Source organism: Sphaerodactylus townsendi, linkage group LG04 (assembly GCF_021028975.2).
Source record: "Sphaerodactylus townsendi isolate TG3544 linkage group LG04, MPM_Stown_v2.3, whole genome shotgun sequence".
NCBI classification, from domain to species: domain Eukaryota; kingdom Metazoa; phylum Chordata; class Lepidosauria; order Squamata; family Sphaerodactylidae; genus Sphaerodactylus; species Sphaerodactylus townsendi.
The window spans coordinates 99657185-99672832 of NC_059428.1; the positions used below are offsets into that span (position 1 = coordinate 99657185).

The window sequence follows — 15648 nt, forward strand, 5'->3', positions numbered from 1 at the left end:
TTGATCACCATCAGTCCTCAGTTTTATTTATTATTTTATTTATCATCAAACTTATATACTGCTCCTTCCTCTGTTTGTATCAGGCTACAGATCTTTACCTGGAGTTTTCTGAAAATTGAAACTGCTCATATCTGCATAGTTGTGTAATGTACGTAGACCTGAGGAACCCAATGTACCATACAAACATAGCTGGTTTAAAAGCTTGTTTCTACTGGAGGAGGCGGACATCTTTTCTGGGTGTTTCCTAACCGGAACTCAGGGAGGCAGGACTAATTAAATATGTCACTTCCTGTGGTCCGAGTGGGTGTCACCCTTATTCCTCAGTATTATTCCTGCCTCAGCAGGGAGAGCAGCACTCTGTTCGAGCTCTTCTCCAGAGTTCCTTCTTCTCCTCATTGCCTCTACCTTTTGTCAGTGAGCCTTCAGTGTTCGTCTTGTGAGTCTTCCTCCTTGTTTGTGTACTTGTGGGGCTGTCTTGGGGGTTTTCTGCAGTGTCATCCCTACCCCCTCCTTTCTTCCCCCCACCTTGCCGCCTAGTTCAGATGCTGGAAATGGCGTCTGATCGCTTCTCCCCTGAGAGGGAGATTTTCTCCCGGTCCTCCGCTGAGAGGACCAGAGCAGCCAACAAGGCTCGACTCCCGTCCCAGGGAGCGAGCGAACCGCTACCGCCGTGAAAAACAGCGGGAAAAGCCCAGGAGCCGTCATCTAAGAAGGCTTGCCAAGAGGAAACCACAGGCCGCGGGACTGCAAAAAAGGCGCACAAGAAGTTGGCAGGCGCCAGCAGCCCCTGCTGGCCAGAGGAGGCCACAACACAGCTGCAAGCCTCAGAAAACCCGGAAGAAGCTTCTCCCGGCTCCATATTACCGCGCAGGACTGAGGGGAGACCTCAGAGTCCTGCGACGGCTGCAAGCAACGCCAGCACCTCAGAAAGGGACGCAGAGGACATCGTGATGGATGGCAATGCGACTCCTGCTTCTGAATCAACCTTCTCAGTCAGGCAATATTGCGCGGGGGGGGGGGGCATCAGAATGGAATCTCTACGATCCATCGTCGAAAATCTGAAACCAGGGGATTATTTAACCTCTTTAGACTTGACAGAGGCGTATCTACACATCCCCATAAAACCCTCTCGCTGTCAATTCCTGTGGTTTGTGGTAGGAGATCATTAATTCCAATTCAGAGCACTTCCATTCGGACTTTCCACGGCCCCCAGGGTTTTCTCAAAAGTTCGGCTGGCCCCAATCATCCACCTGTGCCAACAAGCCATACACGTCCACCCTTACCTAGACGATATCTTGATAAGGTCCAACTCTCCATCCCAAACGAGCAAGGACGTCGACATAACTCAAACGGTACTCTACCAACACGGGTTTCTGATCAATCTTTCCAAGAGCAACACGAACCCGTCCCAAAGGATGGAACACCTCGGTGCGATCATCGACACTACCCAAAATGCTCTTTTCATTCCAGCAAGCAAGATTACCAAGATCAAGACCTCAATAAACCTCATCAATATTGCCAAAAAGTCTTCCCTATTACATCTGGCCAGCATCCTGGGGATCATGGTATCAGTATTCGACATGCTTCAGTGGGGCAGACTGCACGCCCAACCCCTTCAAACGTTCCTCCGCCCATTTCAGCACCAAATAATGAGGAAGGAGGACCGCTACCTGGCCCTTCCAGCTCACCTCAAATCCAGTCTCAGATGGTGGACCATCCAACGCAACCTGTCCAGATGGAAGGTCTACCTCCATCTAAATCGTATAGAGGTCTTCACAGATGCCAGTCTCAGCGGATGGGGAGCCACAGCGAAAGACCAATTCATTCAGGGCCAATGGTCCAAGGAGGAGTCCAAACTCCCCATCAATGTCTCGGAAATCAAGGCCATCTTCCTGGCTCTACAGCACTTCCTACCACTGATCAAGAAATCCCACGTCCTGCCTTCCTGAGTTCTGGTTAGGAAACACCCAGAAAAAATGTCCACCTCTCCCTCCAGTAGAAGGACCATGGTGAGTCACCAATGGACCATTCTTCTACCCATTGAAATCGAGAGGCTTAATTTTGGCTAAACTCTACCATTACGTTAAAAGCCTCCTTGCTTAATTATGGCTGTATAGATAATGAAAACAGTCAAAACCTCCTTTTCTTGCTAAATGATTTATCTGTGAAAGATTGAATGGATTTAAAAAATGATTTCTAAGGATAAGCATCATCAGTACAACACACAAGACCACGTGTTGCATCTGTGTTTGTTTAAATATTTAGACTCTTGACTGTTGATTTGATGAAACTACCCAGACACCGCCAACCCTTTTGAGCACTTAATCTCAAGTAAATGATCTTGCTCAGTACTGAATGTGTGTAGTATGGAGAAATCCAAACAGCATTCTTTAATTTAATAGCTGAGGTATGTATTTTGTTATACCAACAAATTAGTATGTGCCTTATCAGTAAACGTGTGAATTATAATTTTGGAAATTTGACTTTAACGAATTTCCCTCCTATTTAAACATAGGACAAAAATAGTTAGACGTGTCTGAGAATTGGAGGACTGATATGAAGCTACAGTACTGGCAAAATGTTTATAAACTTCACATTGAGCCCTTGGATTACCAGTGACGGAAAAAGAAAAAAAAATACATGTGTGTGGTTTTGAATTCTGGAAAATCTGTAGTTCTTAAAATATCTGGTGAACTCTTAAAAATAAGAATGTGTCTGCTTATTATATAGTTATGTTTTTAAAAAGTGTGTAAAAATATGGTAACCAATCAATGAAAGACGCCATTTCTCTTGTCTTTTGAAAATCAATATTGAACATATATAGCAAGTAAAGTAAAATAGAGTGTGCAGGATAGTTACCAAATTTAGCATTGGTTCTTTTACCGGGAGAACAGGAGAAGTTTAAAGTGCTATCATGAGAACTCATCAGTAAAACCTATGAATATGCAAAAAACAAGTAAAGGCTTGGTAAGTTTGAGCTTCCTGTGTATAAACTTGCTTTCTCTGCAAACTGAGTATTGAAAACTGTAATTAGGAAATGGTACATTAGTCTACAGAAACAGGCTTTTAAAAGAAAATATGCTGTCATAGTGCATGGAATGGGCATTTTTTTCCCCCACCCCCTCTTTCCCCAGTGCTCTGCAGGGATTAGATTCATGTTGCTGTGAAGCAGTGGTGCTCTGGAAACAGTAAAGCCAGATACCTTTTGCTCTGCTGCCTCCTGGAGCTCAGGGATCACATTTTCTCTGAATTTTCTTGAATTTGGCACTGTCACCTGGCTCTTCTGTTAGCCCCAAACTAACCTGCACAAGGAGAAGGAAAGGAACTCCGATCCTTGACTGGCAGCTAGTACAGCAAAAGCTTTAATTGTTGATCTTGTTGTATGTTTTCTCTATACACCACTGTTGAAGTCAATAACTGAAAGGCAAGGTGTGGCTGTTCAACATAATTAGTAAATAAAGTTTGCCGACCTGTCAAACCTGTTCCCTGCCAGGCTTTTCTCTTGGAGGCGAAAGGCATCTTGCTGGGTGCTTTCCACCCCGTCTCAGGGAGGCAGAAGAAGAATTTCGTCACTTCCTGTCGAGGCTTGGAGGCCATTTTTAGCCAGTATTCTTTCTGCCTCGTCAGGGAGTGCACGAGATCCTGGTTCCTCTGCACCAGAATTCCTTTTACCTACTATTATTAAGCAAAATGGACTCCCAACGTTTTTCTCCCCCTAGGGGATACCACCGCTCCGCTGCAGAAGCCACTAGGGCTTCTAGGAAAAGAACGTCCACCCCAGCCCCTGAGGCACAAGCCGGGGCTTCCAACCGGCCGGCCGACTCGCGGCCCCGCCAAACCATCGGAGGGCATAGCAAAGAGCCGCCCTCCAAGCGTCCCCCCCCGGCCGCCCCCACCGCGCCGAAGCCAAAAACGAAAGCGCAGCCGCGCTCCAAGCAGGCGACGAGCGTTCCTCCCGCTCCTTCTTCTTCGCGCGCCGATCCGCGCGCCTCCGCCCCCACTCCAACCGCTTCCTTAGGCAGACGGCCAGACGAGGCCGCTGTTCCCGCCCACCCAGAGCGGACCAACAGCGGCAGCCCTCCCCAAGACAACAGGGAGAGAGAGAGAGCCGACGATGACGCTGCGAGCCGTCCTACTCCCGAGGAGACCAGACAGGAGGACGCTCCAGAGGCAGGGGAGGAAGGTGCCATGGAAGAGGGGGAAGAGATGGTGGATGCCGAGACCCCCTTCAACTGGCAGTCTCTCACCCCCACTGATTTTGCCAGCTTCCTCAACAAGGCCATTGATGACAAGCTGCACCAATTCCAAAAAGCATCGCAACCCAGCTCCTCTGCCACGGCGTCTTCTGGGGCAATCCAAGCATATAGGCGTGGGTCTAGGGGTTACCCTAGCTCCCCACCGCCGGGCCCAGCAGGCTCTTCACAGGGACGCTCTAGGGGTTACCCTAGGTCCCCCCGGCTGGACCCCCCATCCAATTATGGGCACGCTAGGGGTTACCCTAGATCCCCATCTCCAGATCCACGACTGCCTAGGACACGTTCCAGACAGACCACCCCAGAACCTCTTCACTTCCCTGGTGATGAGGAACATAGCGCAGAGGAGGATGATCAGTCCAGACCTGAACAGTTTTCAGATTCTGAGGAACTTCCTTCCATTCCTGACACGTCTCATAAATGTTTCAAGGATGAGGAACTTGCCTTCCTCATAGCCAAAACCACCTCTGCATTGGACCTGCAGGACACCGAGGACGCCCAGATCCCAGGGGCAACTGCTTCCTTGCCTCCCATCAAAGGCTGCCCCAAGGGAAGCCAACGCTTTTTTCCCCAGGATGAAGACCCCCAACTGGTCTTCCCCATTCCAGAGTTTTTCATTAAGAAAATCAAGAAGGAGTGGGAGGCTCCTGCGGCCAATAAACACACTCTCTCCTCAGTCAAGAAGCGTTATATGGTACCTGAGTACGTAAATTCCATCCTTCAGGTCCCCCCAGTGGACGCCCCTGTGGTGGCCACCCAGTCGGCTGGCCTTCTGACCAAGGACGGAGAGGGAAGCATTAGGGATTCCCTGGATAAACGATCCGATTCCATGCTTAAAAGGTCCCACGAATCTCTGACCAACTCCATCAAGGCACTGGCTCCAGCTTCCACCGTAGCTAGAGCGCTCCTGGTGTGGGCCAACAGAGCCCTAGAGCTTCTTCCACCCGAACAAGCCGCAGTGAGAGAGGGTTTGGATCGCATTAGGACAGGCGCCGCTTTCATCGCCGACGCCACACTGGACGCAGTGATCTTATCGGCACGTGCCATGGCCTCCTCCTTGGTGGCCAGACGAAATGCCTGGATCAGGGCTTGGCAAGTAGACGCCCACTCCAAGACCCTCCTCTCCAGTTACCCTTTTCATGGCAAGACCCTCTTCGGTGAGGACTTACAACACATCCTGGTCGACTCCAAGGATAAGAAGAAAATCCTCCCAAAATTTCTTCGTTCGGACGGGAACAAATCCTGGCCTAGGACACCTTTTCGGTCCCAAAGAGTTCTCGCAAGAGCCCCCAGGGATGGCAGGGCATCCAATTGGTCCACCAGAGACTCCAGGAACAACGCCTGGACCAATAGAGGGTCTGGTTCCTTTCGTAGACGAGGAAATTTCAGATCAAGATTTGACAAGAACAACCGAAACGAGGGAAATGCCAAGTCCTGACTCCCCCCCGGTGGGAGGTCGCCTCCTTCTTTTTCAACAGGCATGGAACCACAGCCATTCAGACGCCTGGACGAAAGAGACGGTCTCTCAGGGCTACGCAATAGAATTCCTCTCCTTTCCTCCAAACACCTTTTTGCCATCTCCCCTCAGCCGGCAAACAGAAAAAGCATCGAGAACACTGCAAGCAGTCAACCATCTAATATCGATCCGAGCAATAGAAGCGGTTCCCACGGAAGAGACCTTCTCCGGACATTACTCACACTTCTTCACCGTCCCCAAAAAGAGCGGGGACTGGCGAGCGATCCTCAACCTCAGGAACGTGAACAAGTTCCTCAAGCTTCGCAGTTTCAAAATGGAGTCCCTCCGAACCATCTCAGAGGCCCTCAGACCAGGAGATTACATGACTTCCCTGGACCTAGCCGAAGCCTATCTCCACGTTCCCATCAGACACTCTCACAGACAATTCTTGAGGTTCGCAATCCAAGACCATCACTACCAGTTCCGGGCTCTTCCCTTCGGACTCGCTTCTGCTCCCCGTGTGTTCTCCAAGATCCTCCTAGCACCGATCACGATGCTCCGCCAGCAGGGGATACATATACACCCGTACCTGGACGACCTCCTCGTTCGCTCCAGAACAAAGGAAAAGGCCACCCAGGACCTGAAGCTTGTCATTCAGACCCTAGAACATCACGGGTTCCTGATCAACAGGGAAAAGAGTATTCTCATCCCAACGCAGCGGATCCTGCACCTGGGAGCGATCCTGGACTCCAACAAGAACGCCCTTTTCCTACCAGACGAAAAGATCCAAAAGATCCAAAAGTTCGTCAGGTCGATCATGCAACCCAGGTCAACAGCACTACTCCTTCTGGTCAAGCTCCTAGGGATGTTGATTGCAGCCATGGACCTGGTTCAATGGGGACGGTTCCACGCCCGCCCCCTACAACGTCTACTCCGACCCTTCCAGCAGGATATCATCCGCAAGAGGGACAGACCCATCCTAGTTCCCGCAACCACCAAGAAACAACTTCAGTGGTGGCTCTGCCGACGGAACTTGATCCAGGGCAAACAATACTTGCATCGCGACCAACTGCAAATCTTCACGGACGCCAGTCTCCAGGGATGGGGAGCCAGCCTCGATCACCATTATGCTCAAGGCAAGTGGGAGCCACTACTCTCCAAGCTTCCGATCAACGTCCTGGAGGTAAAGGCTATTCTCCTGGCGCTGCAAGCCTTCCAACACCTCATACAAGGCCAGCATGTCCTCATTCGGACGGACAACATCGCGGCCAAGTCATATATCAACAATCAGGGAGGGTCCCGGTCCTCACGACTATCCAAGGAGGCATCCCTCATACTGACTTGGGCCGAACTCAATGTTCAGAGCATCAAAGCGGAACACATCAAAGGATCGCTGAACCTGAACGCGGATTGGCTGAGTCGCCAGACCATCTCTCATGCGGAATGGTCCCTGAACAGGAAGATATTCCTATCAATCACTCGACGCTTCGGCTATCCGACGGTCGATTTATTCGCCACAGCGCAGAACGCTCAGGTCCCTCAGTTCATGTCAAGGTTTTACCATCACCGAGCCTTAGCAGTGGATGCCCTGTCCAGCCCTTGGCCTCCAACCCTTCTTTATGCCTTCCCACCCATCCCAGTCATCCCGAAATTACTCCGGAAGATCCTGGCGGAGAAGGCCCGAGTAATCCTGGTGGCACCCTCTTGGCCACGGAGACCGTGGTTTTCCACGATACAGGAACTGGCCATGGATCAACCACTCCAGCTCCCAACATTCCCAGAACTGCTCCATCAGGGACCCCTTCTACATCCCAATCCGGACTGGCTCAAGCTGACCGTCTGGCTGTTGAGTGGAGAAAACTGACTGCAAGGGGGTACTCCAGGAAGGTGACCAGTCCCCTGCTGTCCTCCAGACGTCCATCCACTCTCAGAATTTACAACTACACTTGGAAGAGGTTTGTCAGATGGGCCAGGGCCAGGGACATCGATCCTGAATCTCCTACACTGCCTTCGGTTCTAGAGTTTCTCCAAGAGGGGTTCGAACTCGGCCTCAGGAGTAACACTCTGAGGAGACAAGTTGCTGCCCTCTCTACAGTTTGGCATCACTTTCAGGGATTCCCAGCCAACCAGCATCCGGACGTCCTCAGATTCATAAAAGGGGTTCAACAATCCCAACCTCCTGTCGCCCACCGCTTTCCTTCCTGGAAACTGCACACGGTCCTCTCGGCCCTCACCAAGTCACCCTTTGAGCCTATCCAGACTATTCATCTCCGCTGGCTCAGGATGAAAGCCCTGTTCCTGACAGCCATCACGTCAGCTAGAAGGGTCTCGGAGCTCAGCGCCCTGTCTATTAATCCCAACTTGTGTGTGTTCCATGACGACAGGGTGGTCCTTCGTATGGACCCCACCTTCAGGCCCAAGGCCGCATCCTCCTTCCATCTGCAACAGGACATTGTGCTACCTTCATTCTGTCCACGCCCTTCTCACCCGAAGGAACGTTCCTGGCATACCTTAGATGTTAGGAGGGCACTCAAGGCGTTTATCGTTCGGACGGAGTCCATCAGAAACACGCAAACCCTCTTCATCAACATCTCTAATCCCAAACTTGGCCATGCCATGTCCAAGGCCTCAATTAGTGCCAACCTCAGGTCCTGTATTGTAGAAGCTTATAGAGCTCTAAATCTCCCAGTACCCGAAGGTATCACTGCCCATTCCACCAGGTCAGCTGCTACCAACGCTGCCTTCAGGCATAATGCCTCTGTGGAACAGATCTGTAGGGCAGCTATCTGGTCTACCCCCTCTACGTTCGTTAAACATTACAAATTACAAGCGTGGGGGGCTTCCGACACAGTCTTTGGGCAGAGAGTATTGGAGCACATCATAGAAGCCTAACGACCACCCACCCTAAGGAGGGACACTGCTTTGGGAGGTCCCAGCAAGATGCCTTTCGCCTCCAAGAGAACGGCCAATTGGTTCACTTACCGTGAAGAGGCCTTCTCTTGAGAGGCAGAAAGGCATCTTGGCCCTCCCTGTACGTCGTTAGCTGTGATATGTGCCTCTCATAAACGAATGCTCCTGCCGACTCTTGTCAGAGAGTTATAGTTATGGGCTAGCTGTTAGGCCCCTATGTTTGGGTTGTTGTAGCAGAATTTTTCCTTTCTAACTGTTACTAACGTTCATGAGTTTGTCCTCTTTCTGTGGAACTCTCGTTATCTATGGCTTTGACTCTAATGACTCGGTCAGTCGAATACTGGCTAAAAATGGCCTCCAAGCCTCGACAGGAAGTGACGAAATTCTTCTTCTGCCTCCCTGAGACGGGGTGGAAAGCACCCAGCAAGATGCCTTTCTGCCTCTCAAGAGAAGGCCTCTTCACGGTAAGTGAACCAATTGGCCGTTTTGTTTGTTTTTTTCTCAGTTTTAAAAACTGCAGACAAACTGTTGTTCAGTGTCATCTATCCAGTTTATTGAGTTGTGGCTAGCAAAGTTTTTACTGTACCATAACTTGCCATTGCTTTGGTGAGGTGCATGTTCACAGGCTAGGAGGAATGCCTAGTTGGATCTCTTGGGTGAGGTGGAAGAGGCATATCACCTTAAGATCATCTCACAATGATCTCAGAAGAATCCTTAATTTTTTTTCTCCTCAGAAATAATGGGATTTGGCATAGCTTCAGCAAGCATGCTTCTTTTGTTGTGGTGCTTGCTGCTTCAACTTCCTTTTTTCGTGCAAATCCTTTTTTTATCCTGTTGAGATACTTTGCCGCAATGCAGCCAGTTGCTTCCTAAGATCAACATTTTAAGTTTTAGCGGTTCAGTGTGTAATTAAACATTGATGTAGTCAGACTTCCTTGGTATCTGTAATCATGCAGGTTTGTGTGTGTATATAAATAAAATTGCTATTTAGGATTAACTTAAAGTGATGGAGTTTCTTTCTGGTCTGTGTTTCTATAGCCATTATTTCCTTTATATTAGACAAAACACTTTACAGGCTCCGGTATCACTGAAAATTGTTGAATTTTTCCTCATCTCTGATGTCTGCCATTATACTTAGTGAATTTTGAATGGTGTTCAGGTTTTTTGATGTGAGGTGAATGTTTGGCACATGCTAAGAATCAAAAATAGGTTTGAAATTCTTTTTCACTGTAAAATTTCTAGGAATATGTAAAAGCATAACTGTGTATATGTTAAGGAAATTCTACTTCTGCTTTTTGAAAGGGCTGAACTTTTGCATTCTGACTTCAATTCAATTTTGTATAATAAGAAAATATCCCCAAGTGGCAGGAAGTGGTATGAGAGGAACAGGAGAAAATAGGGGTGGGATTTCAACCAATTTCTGTTGCATCTCTTCCATGCCGTGCAGTGTTTTGTTCTGGAGGGTCCCTTGACCCATGATAGTGTCTTCACAGGGGTGAGGAGTTAAGCAGGAGGCTGTTGGAAGATGGGAAAGATCTGCTTCTAATAACTGTTTTTATGTAACTTCAGTCCAATTCATATTGAGTAGTGGGAGTGATTTGCTTCTTATTCTGTGAAACTGATGTGGAATCAGAATTAAAGAACAACACATATTTTAAGAGATAGTATTCCTAGAACTTGTCCTAATGTGTAATGAATTTTAAAAACAGGATTTCCTTTGCCACACTGCCTCTATTTATATGTCCGTGTCTATTGTGATCATGGAGATAAATACATTGTAAGGACACATCAAACTAATAGTTACCCTTCTGAAATGAAGAAGTTGTTTAAAAGATTAAGATGTTCAATTTTCTTGAATACTCTTCTGGCATTTTAGCTCCTTTCTTCGTCTTAATTGTTTTGTTGACAGAAGCAGGAATTAGCTGGAGGATTTTCTAGCTCTATACTTGATCAGATATATTCACTGAACATTCATTAGATTTTTATTTTATTTTTAACAGGTTTGGGTAAAACAAAAAGGAAGACAAGTGCTCGAGATGCTTCTCCGACTCCCAGCACTGATGCAGAATACCCATCCAATGGCAGCAGTGCCGATCGGATTTATGACCTGAACATCCCAGCCTATGTTAAATTTGCCTACATGGCGGAGAGGGAGGATGAATTGTCCCTTGTGAAAGGATCTCGAGTCATTGTTATGGAAAAATGCAGTGACGGCTGGTGGAGAGGGAGCTACAATGGGCAGATTGGCTGGTTTCCCTCAAACTATGTAGTCGAAGAAGTTGAAGAAGCAACGGCTGATTCCCCGAGTTTTCTAAGTTTAAGGAAAGGAGCATCCATGAGTAACGGCCAGGCCATGAAAGTTCTTCATGTTGTCCAGACACTGTATCCATTCAGTTCCGTCACAGAAGAAGAGCTCAACTTTGAAAAAGGGGAGACCATGGAAGTCATAGAGAAACCTGAAAATGACCCAGAATGGTGGAAATGTAAAAATTCCCGAGGGCAAATTGGTCTTGTTCCCAAAAACTATGTAGTAATTGTAAGCGATGGTCCTACCATTAATGCTTCCCATCCACCTCAGATAAGTTACACGGGGCCCTCTTCTACAGGACGGTTTGCTGGAAGAGAATGGTATTATGGGAGTGTTACTCGGCATCAGGCTGAATGTGCTCTGAATGAAAGGGGAGCAGAAGGAGACTTCCTTGTCAGAGACAGTGAATCTTCGGTAAGTAGCGCCCACTGTCAAATTTGAAATGTTGTAGAGTTCTTGATTTTTCATTTTGCAGTGCATCCTATGAGGTAAATTGCAAGTGCTCCCAGAGCAACTGTCGTACCAAAAGATGTTACTGGATTAAAGCTACATGTAATGTGAACACACATCAGCCTCATTCATCACTTGATAATGTAGATTTTTTTAGAGATGGACAGCAAATATTACTTAGATTTAACTCACATGCAATACAAAATTGTAATGTTTGGTGTATAATCCTTTGGCTCTGCTTTGCTGCAGTGCCCTCTCTCCCTTCCTTCCTAAAGTAGTATATCCAAATCCACCATAATTTACCAGTTTGAGTTTAAAGCAAAGTAGTGTTTTAGTAAGAGGGAGGACTGCAGCACCGGAGGAGTGTATGTACTGGCAACTTCTTTGTGTATCATCAAATCATTGTTTGATTTGCATCTTAATGGGGGTCAATGATGGAAGTTCACATCAATTCCATTTTATGTCTCTAGCAGAACATTATTGGTGGGGATGGATGTCTAATTTGAAAAGAGGATTTCCTGTGAATATGGATGCAGTATTTATTATTCATGATAATAGTAAATATTTCACAATTGGTTCTGTTTGTGTTGATGCATCTGTGCTAATAATGAAGTATTACTTTAAAATGTTTAATTTAGTTTGATCATAAATGAATAGAACATGCTTAGCTTGTTTCTATGCTTTCTTTTTTCTATTTTTTTTAAAAAAACACAGCACTGGATACATGACATTGCAGTATACATCCTAAATTTGAGCAGGTTGTGCCTGAAAAATTGCTTCCTGTGCTTCTGGCTCTTTTGTATTTGAATAGCTTCAAAGAAACAGTGAAGTGAGTCAGGTGTTGTGGAAACGACTAAGGCTGCAGTCCTTTGCACACCTGCTTGGCCTGGATTTTACTGAAGTTCTAACTGTGCGTCGGATTGCAGCTGGATACTCCTGAGTCACCTTAAAGCCTGGCCAATTATTGCAGAAACATTGTATGCAGTTGACTAACTACTACCTACCTGTTTGGTGGGCTTGCTCTTCTGCTGCTTCCTGGGGGTTCTACACTAGGGCCTCCATTTGTTAATCTTACTCACTTAAACACTCTACCATTGTCTGAATCCTTTGTCATACAGGTTCAGAGATATAGGTAGGTCAGTCAGTCACAGTTTGCCACCCATCTTGCCTCATTCAAGATACAGAAAGTGTTGATCTGTTCATGCACCGGGTCTGCCCTCTCACTCAGACACTCCACCAGACAGAGTAGTTCAGTCCCTTTTAACAATCTTCCTGAATCCGACAGTGCACAGAACTGTTGGGGTTGGGACGTCAGTGCTTCTTAATTTGCTGTCATCATTTATTCATACTCTAACATTTATTTATATGCAGCCCAAGATCTTAGTTTGTATGTGTGCGCTTCTTTCCCTGAGACTGTGCAAATTTACCCCACAGGCTTGAACAAAAGAGTTAACTTGTTATTTATGGTTTATGCATACCGTAACACTGGAGTGAATCAGGTAAAGGATTACAGTTTTTTGAACCATAACTCTGTTCAGGAATTTGGGATTGTTCATTGCAAGTTGACCTTTTTCCAGTCCATGTCAAGCTGCTGTTCTGCTCCATGCTGACTCAAGCTTACTATTTCTTCCCTCAACCAGTTCTAACTCCAACTGAACTAACGGCTGCTTAACTGTCAACCTCTCACCAATATTCTGTCAGCTCCCATTGGTTATCCTTAGGGAGAGGCGGAACCTGATCTGTCCATCATGATCCATCAGGTATAGAACGTCAGTAGTAGGATTTAGCGGTCTGAAACTTATGAGCCTAGGTCATATCTTTCTCTTAAGGAAGTCATGGTGGGACTATAAACATTGGAGTTACCAGTGATTCCCATTAAATGAGCCAGTTTATTTGTGTCTGCCTTATTGTTGCTAGCTGCTTGTCTAGAGTGAACCACAATTGAATCCAAGCAACTAGCTCTGTTGCCTTGTCAGACTGACCTGCAAACTATAAAGAGGTGTGGAGCTACTGATGTTTAAAAAGTAGGTAACCGATAAGTTTTTCTTTGTGAAACAACTTGGTTTGATCGTTGATCTTTCTGTTTTGTATGTGTGCTGTTCTTATGCAGTTACTGGAAGAGAATGGTTGGGTGTTCTGTTTTTAAATCATCTTATGGCAGGATAGCTGTATGCCTTCCAGCATTTATTCATGGGAATTAGAGTATGCCCAGCTGCACTCCCTTCCCAGGCTTTCTCTGTGATTCACAGAGCAGGTGTACAAACAAGAGGTCTGGTCTTTTCCCATCAGCCTTCAGGAGAATGGATGGGTGTTTCAACAGCCCTTGGGTGTCTCCTTGGGAGAATGTTATGACAATTTATAGGCTGTCCTAATTCTGCCTGCCCCTTCCAATTTGTGCTGCTATTCTCGGTCCCAGTAGACATAAATAATTATATCTAATATTTACAATACAATGTATTGTCGAAGGCTTTCACGGCCGGAATCATTTGGGTGCTGTGTGGTTTCCGGGCTGTATGGCCGTGTTCTAGCAGCATTCTCTCCTGACGTTTCGCCTGCATCTGTGGCTGGCATCTTCAGAGGATCTGTGGCTGGATCTTCAGAGGATTCAGGAGAGAATGCTGCTAGAACACGGCCATACAGCCCGGAAACCACACAGCACCCAAAATTTACAATACACTTTACATGTGTTACAAACATGAGAAGCAAATGTGAGTTGTTATCCCCAATAATGGGTGAGACTTTTGATGTAAAGCAGTCCTGGTAAGGTGATGGCTGAGGTGAGATTTGAATCATTGTTTCCAACTCATGCCTCATGCATGGTACTCGCTCTGAGTAAAAACTTAATAAAAGTTTTGTTCTTAGGAAGCTGGAAGAGTGTAGGTGTGGCGGTGCCTCTTCCCTGCTTTTCCTCCCAGCATCTCGAACTAGCTGAGCTAGGTGGGCGAGTGATCTTCAGAGGAAAAGGCTAGCAGGAAGCCTGCAGTGGTTCCAAACTTGCTTTTTAGGCATCTTGTGGGTTCTAGAAACTGCTTACAAAGTGTTGCTAACCATGAATTCTTCATAACCTCAACTGACTGGTTATATTGTACCCAGTTAGACCTGATAAACAGCTCATTTTGTAGAACATCTTGCTTATGTGTTGGGTGAAAGTTTCATGAATGTTGACCCTCAATATATAGTTATCCCTTCTACATTGCAGGGGTTAGGGGTACAGCACCCCCTGCAATTTGGAAATGCATGAAAAAAAAATTTGCCCTCCTTTGTGCCAGAGAAGTCTGACAAAGAAAATCATATTCCTCAGGAATGTAGTTGGAAACTAAAACCCAGAATCCACATAGGGAGTTATGAAGGGCTGTGCCGATGCGGTTGCCCCCTTCTGCCACATAAGGGAGCCCTGTTGGCATAGGGAGCACCTCCAAACTCCATGATGCTGAAACCTGGAAGTCCGGGGCACTGCAGAGCTGCACTGGCATCCTAAGCAGATGCCGGGGGCAGGCCAGGGCCTTCCCAGGGGTGGAGCCAACATTAGTCAGCTTCTACCGGCATTCCAGCCTGGGAACATAGGCCCACAGACTTTTTGGTATAAGCCATTGTAGGCAATGGGCCAAATTGGGCAGTGGGAGGGTTTTCTTGTTCTCTATCCCTTCTGCGTTGCCCAGAGACCTTTTGGACGTGGCACATTGCTGCCTATGCCACATTTTCTCCAGCCACCATGGTAAACTGGGGCACGCTGTATTTCTTGTAATCAATTTTATTGACAGCAGTATATCACCAACTTCGTACAAAAGTTCATGTGATTGTCGTAGGCAGGAGTTCAGTTTTTATAAATGAGCCTTATAACTAAAAATTCAGTGTCTTGGGTATTTTATTATAGCGCTGACCAGAAAATGAGCCCACCTATTTTGAATAGTGTTAATCTTCTCCAGAGGGTGTGTATTTAGTTTAGGATGCTGATGAACATTCATTGGTCAGCTGTGGCATACATTTCCTTTAACCAACATCCACAGGTCCCCCAGTTTTGTTCCTTTGTAAAAAGGAATCTGTCCGTGGTCTGATTATATCCACGCCTAATTATTGCCAGGGATTCCATGTGAGGTTGTCATTAAAGGCTTTTTAGAAACTATTTAGTGCAAACTGGATCAAAGAGGCTACTGACTGAAAACCACAAAATACATCTCATCTGAAAGAAATTGACTGGTTGCCAACTGTTTCAAGCCCGATTCAAAATGCTGTGATACCCCTTTAAATGGAACTGGATTGTATTAAAGTGG

At 46.7% G+C, this 15648-nt stretch overlaps 1 protein-coding gene across 3 annotated transcripts in view; it reads left to right on the plus strand.

Annotated features, from left to right (window-relative positions):
• The window catches only part of NCK2 (NCK adaptor protein 2), an 83824-nt gene that overhangs the window by 61244 nt on the left and 6932 nt on the right, over positions 1 to 15648 (plus strand). For all 3 annotated transcript variants that reach the window (XM_048493893.1, XM_048493894.1, XM_048493895.1), the window contains one exon: positions 10620 to 11341. In XM_048493893.1, coding sequence (XP_048349850.1) covers positions 10620 to 11341 — 722 coding nt within the window. The remainder of the gene's footprint in view (positions 1 to 10619; positions 11342 to 15648) is intronic.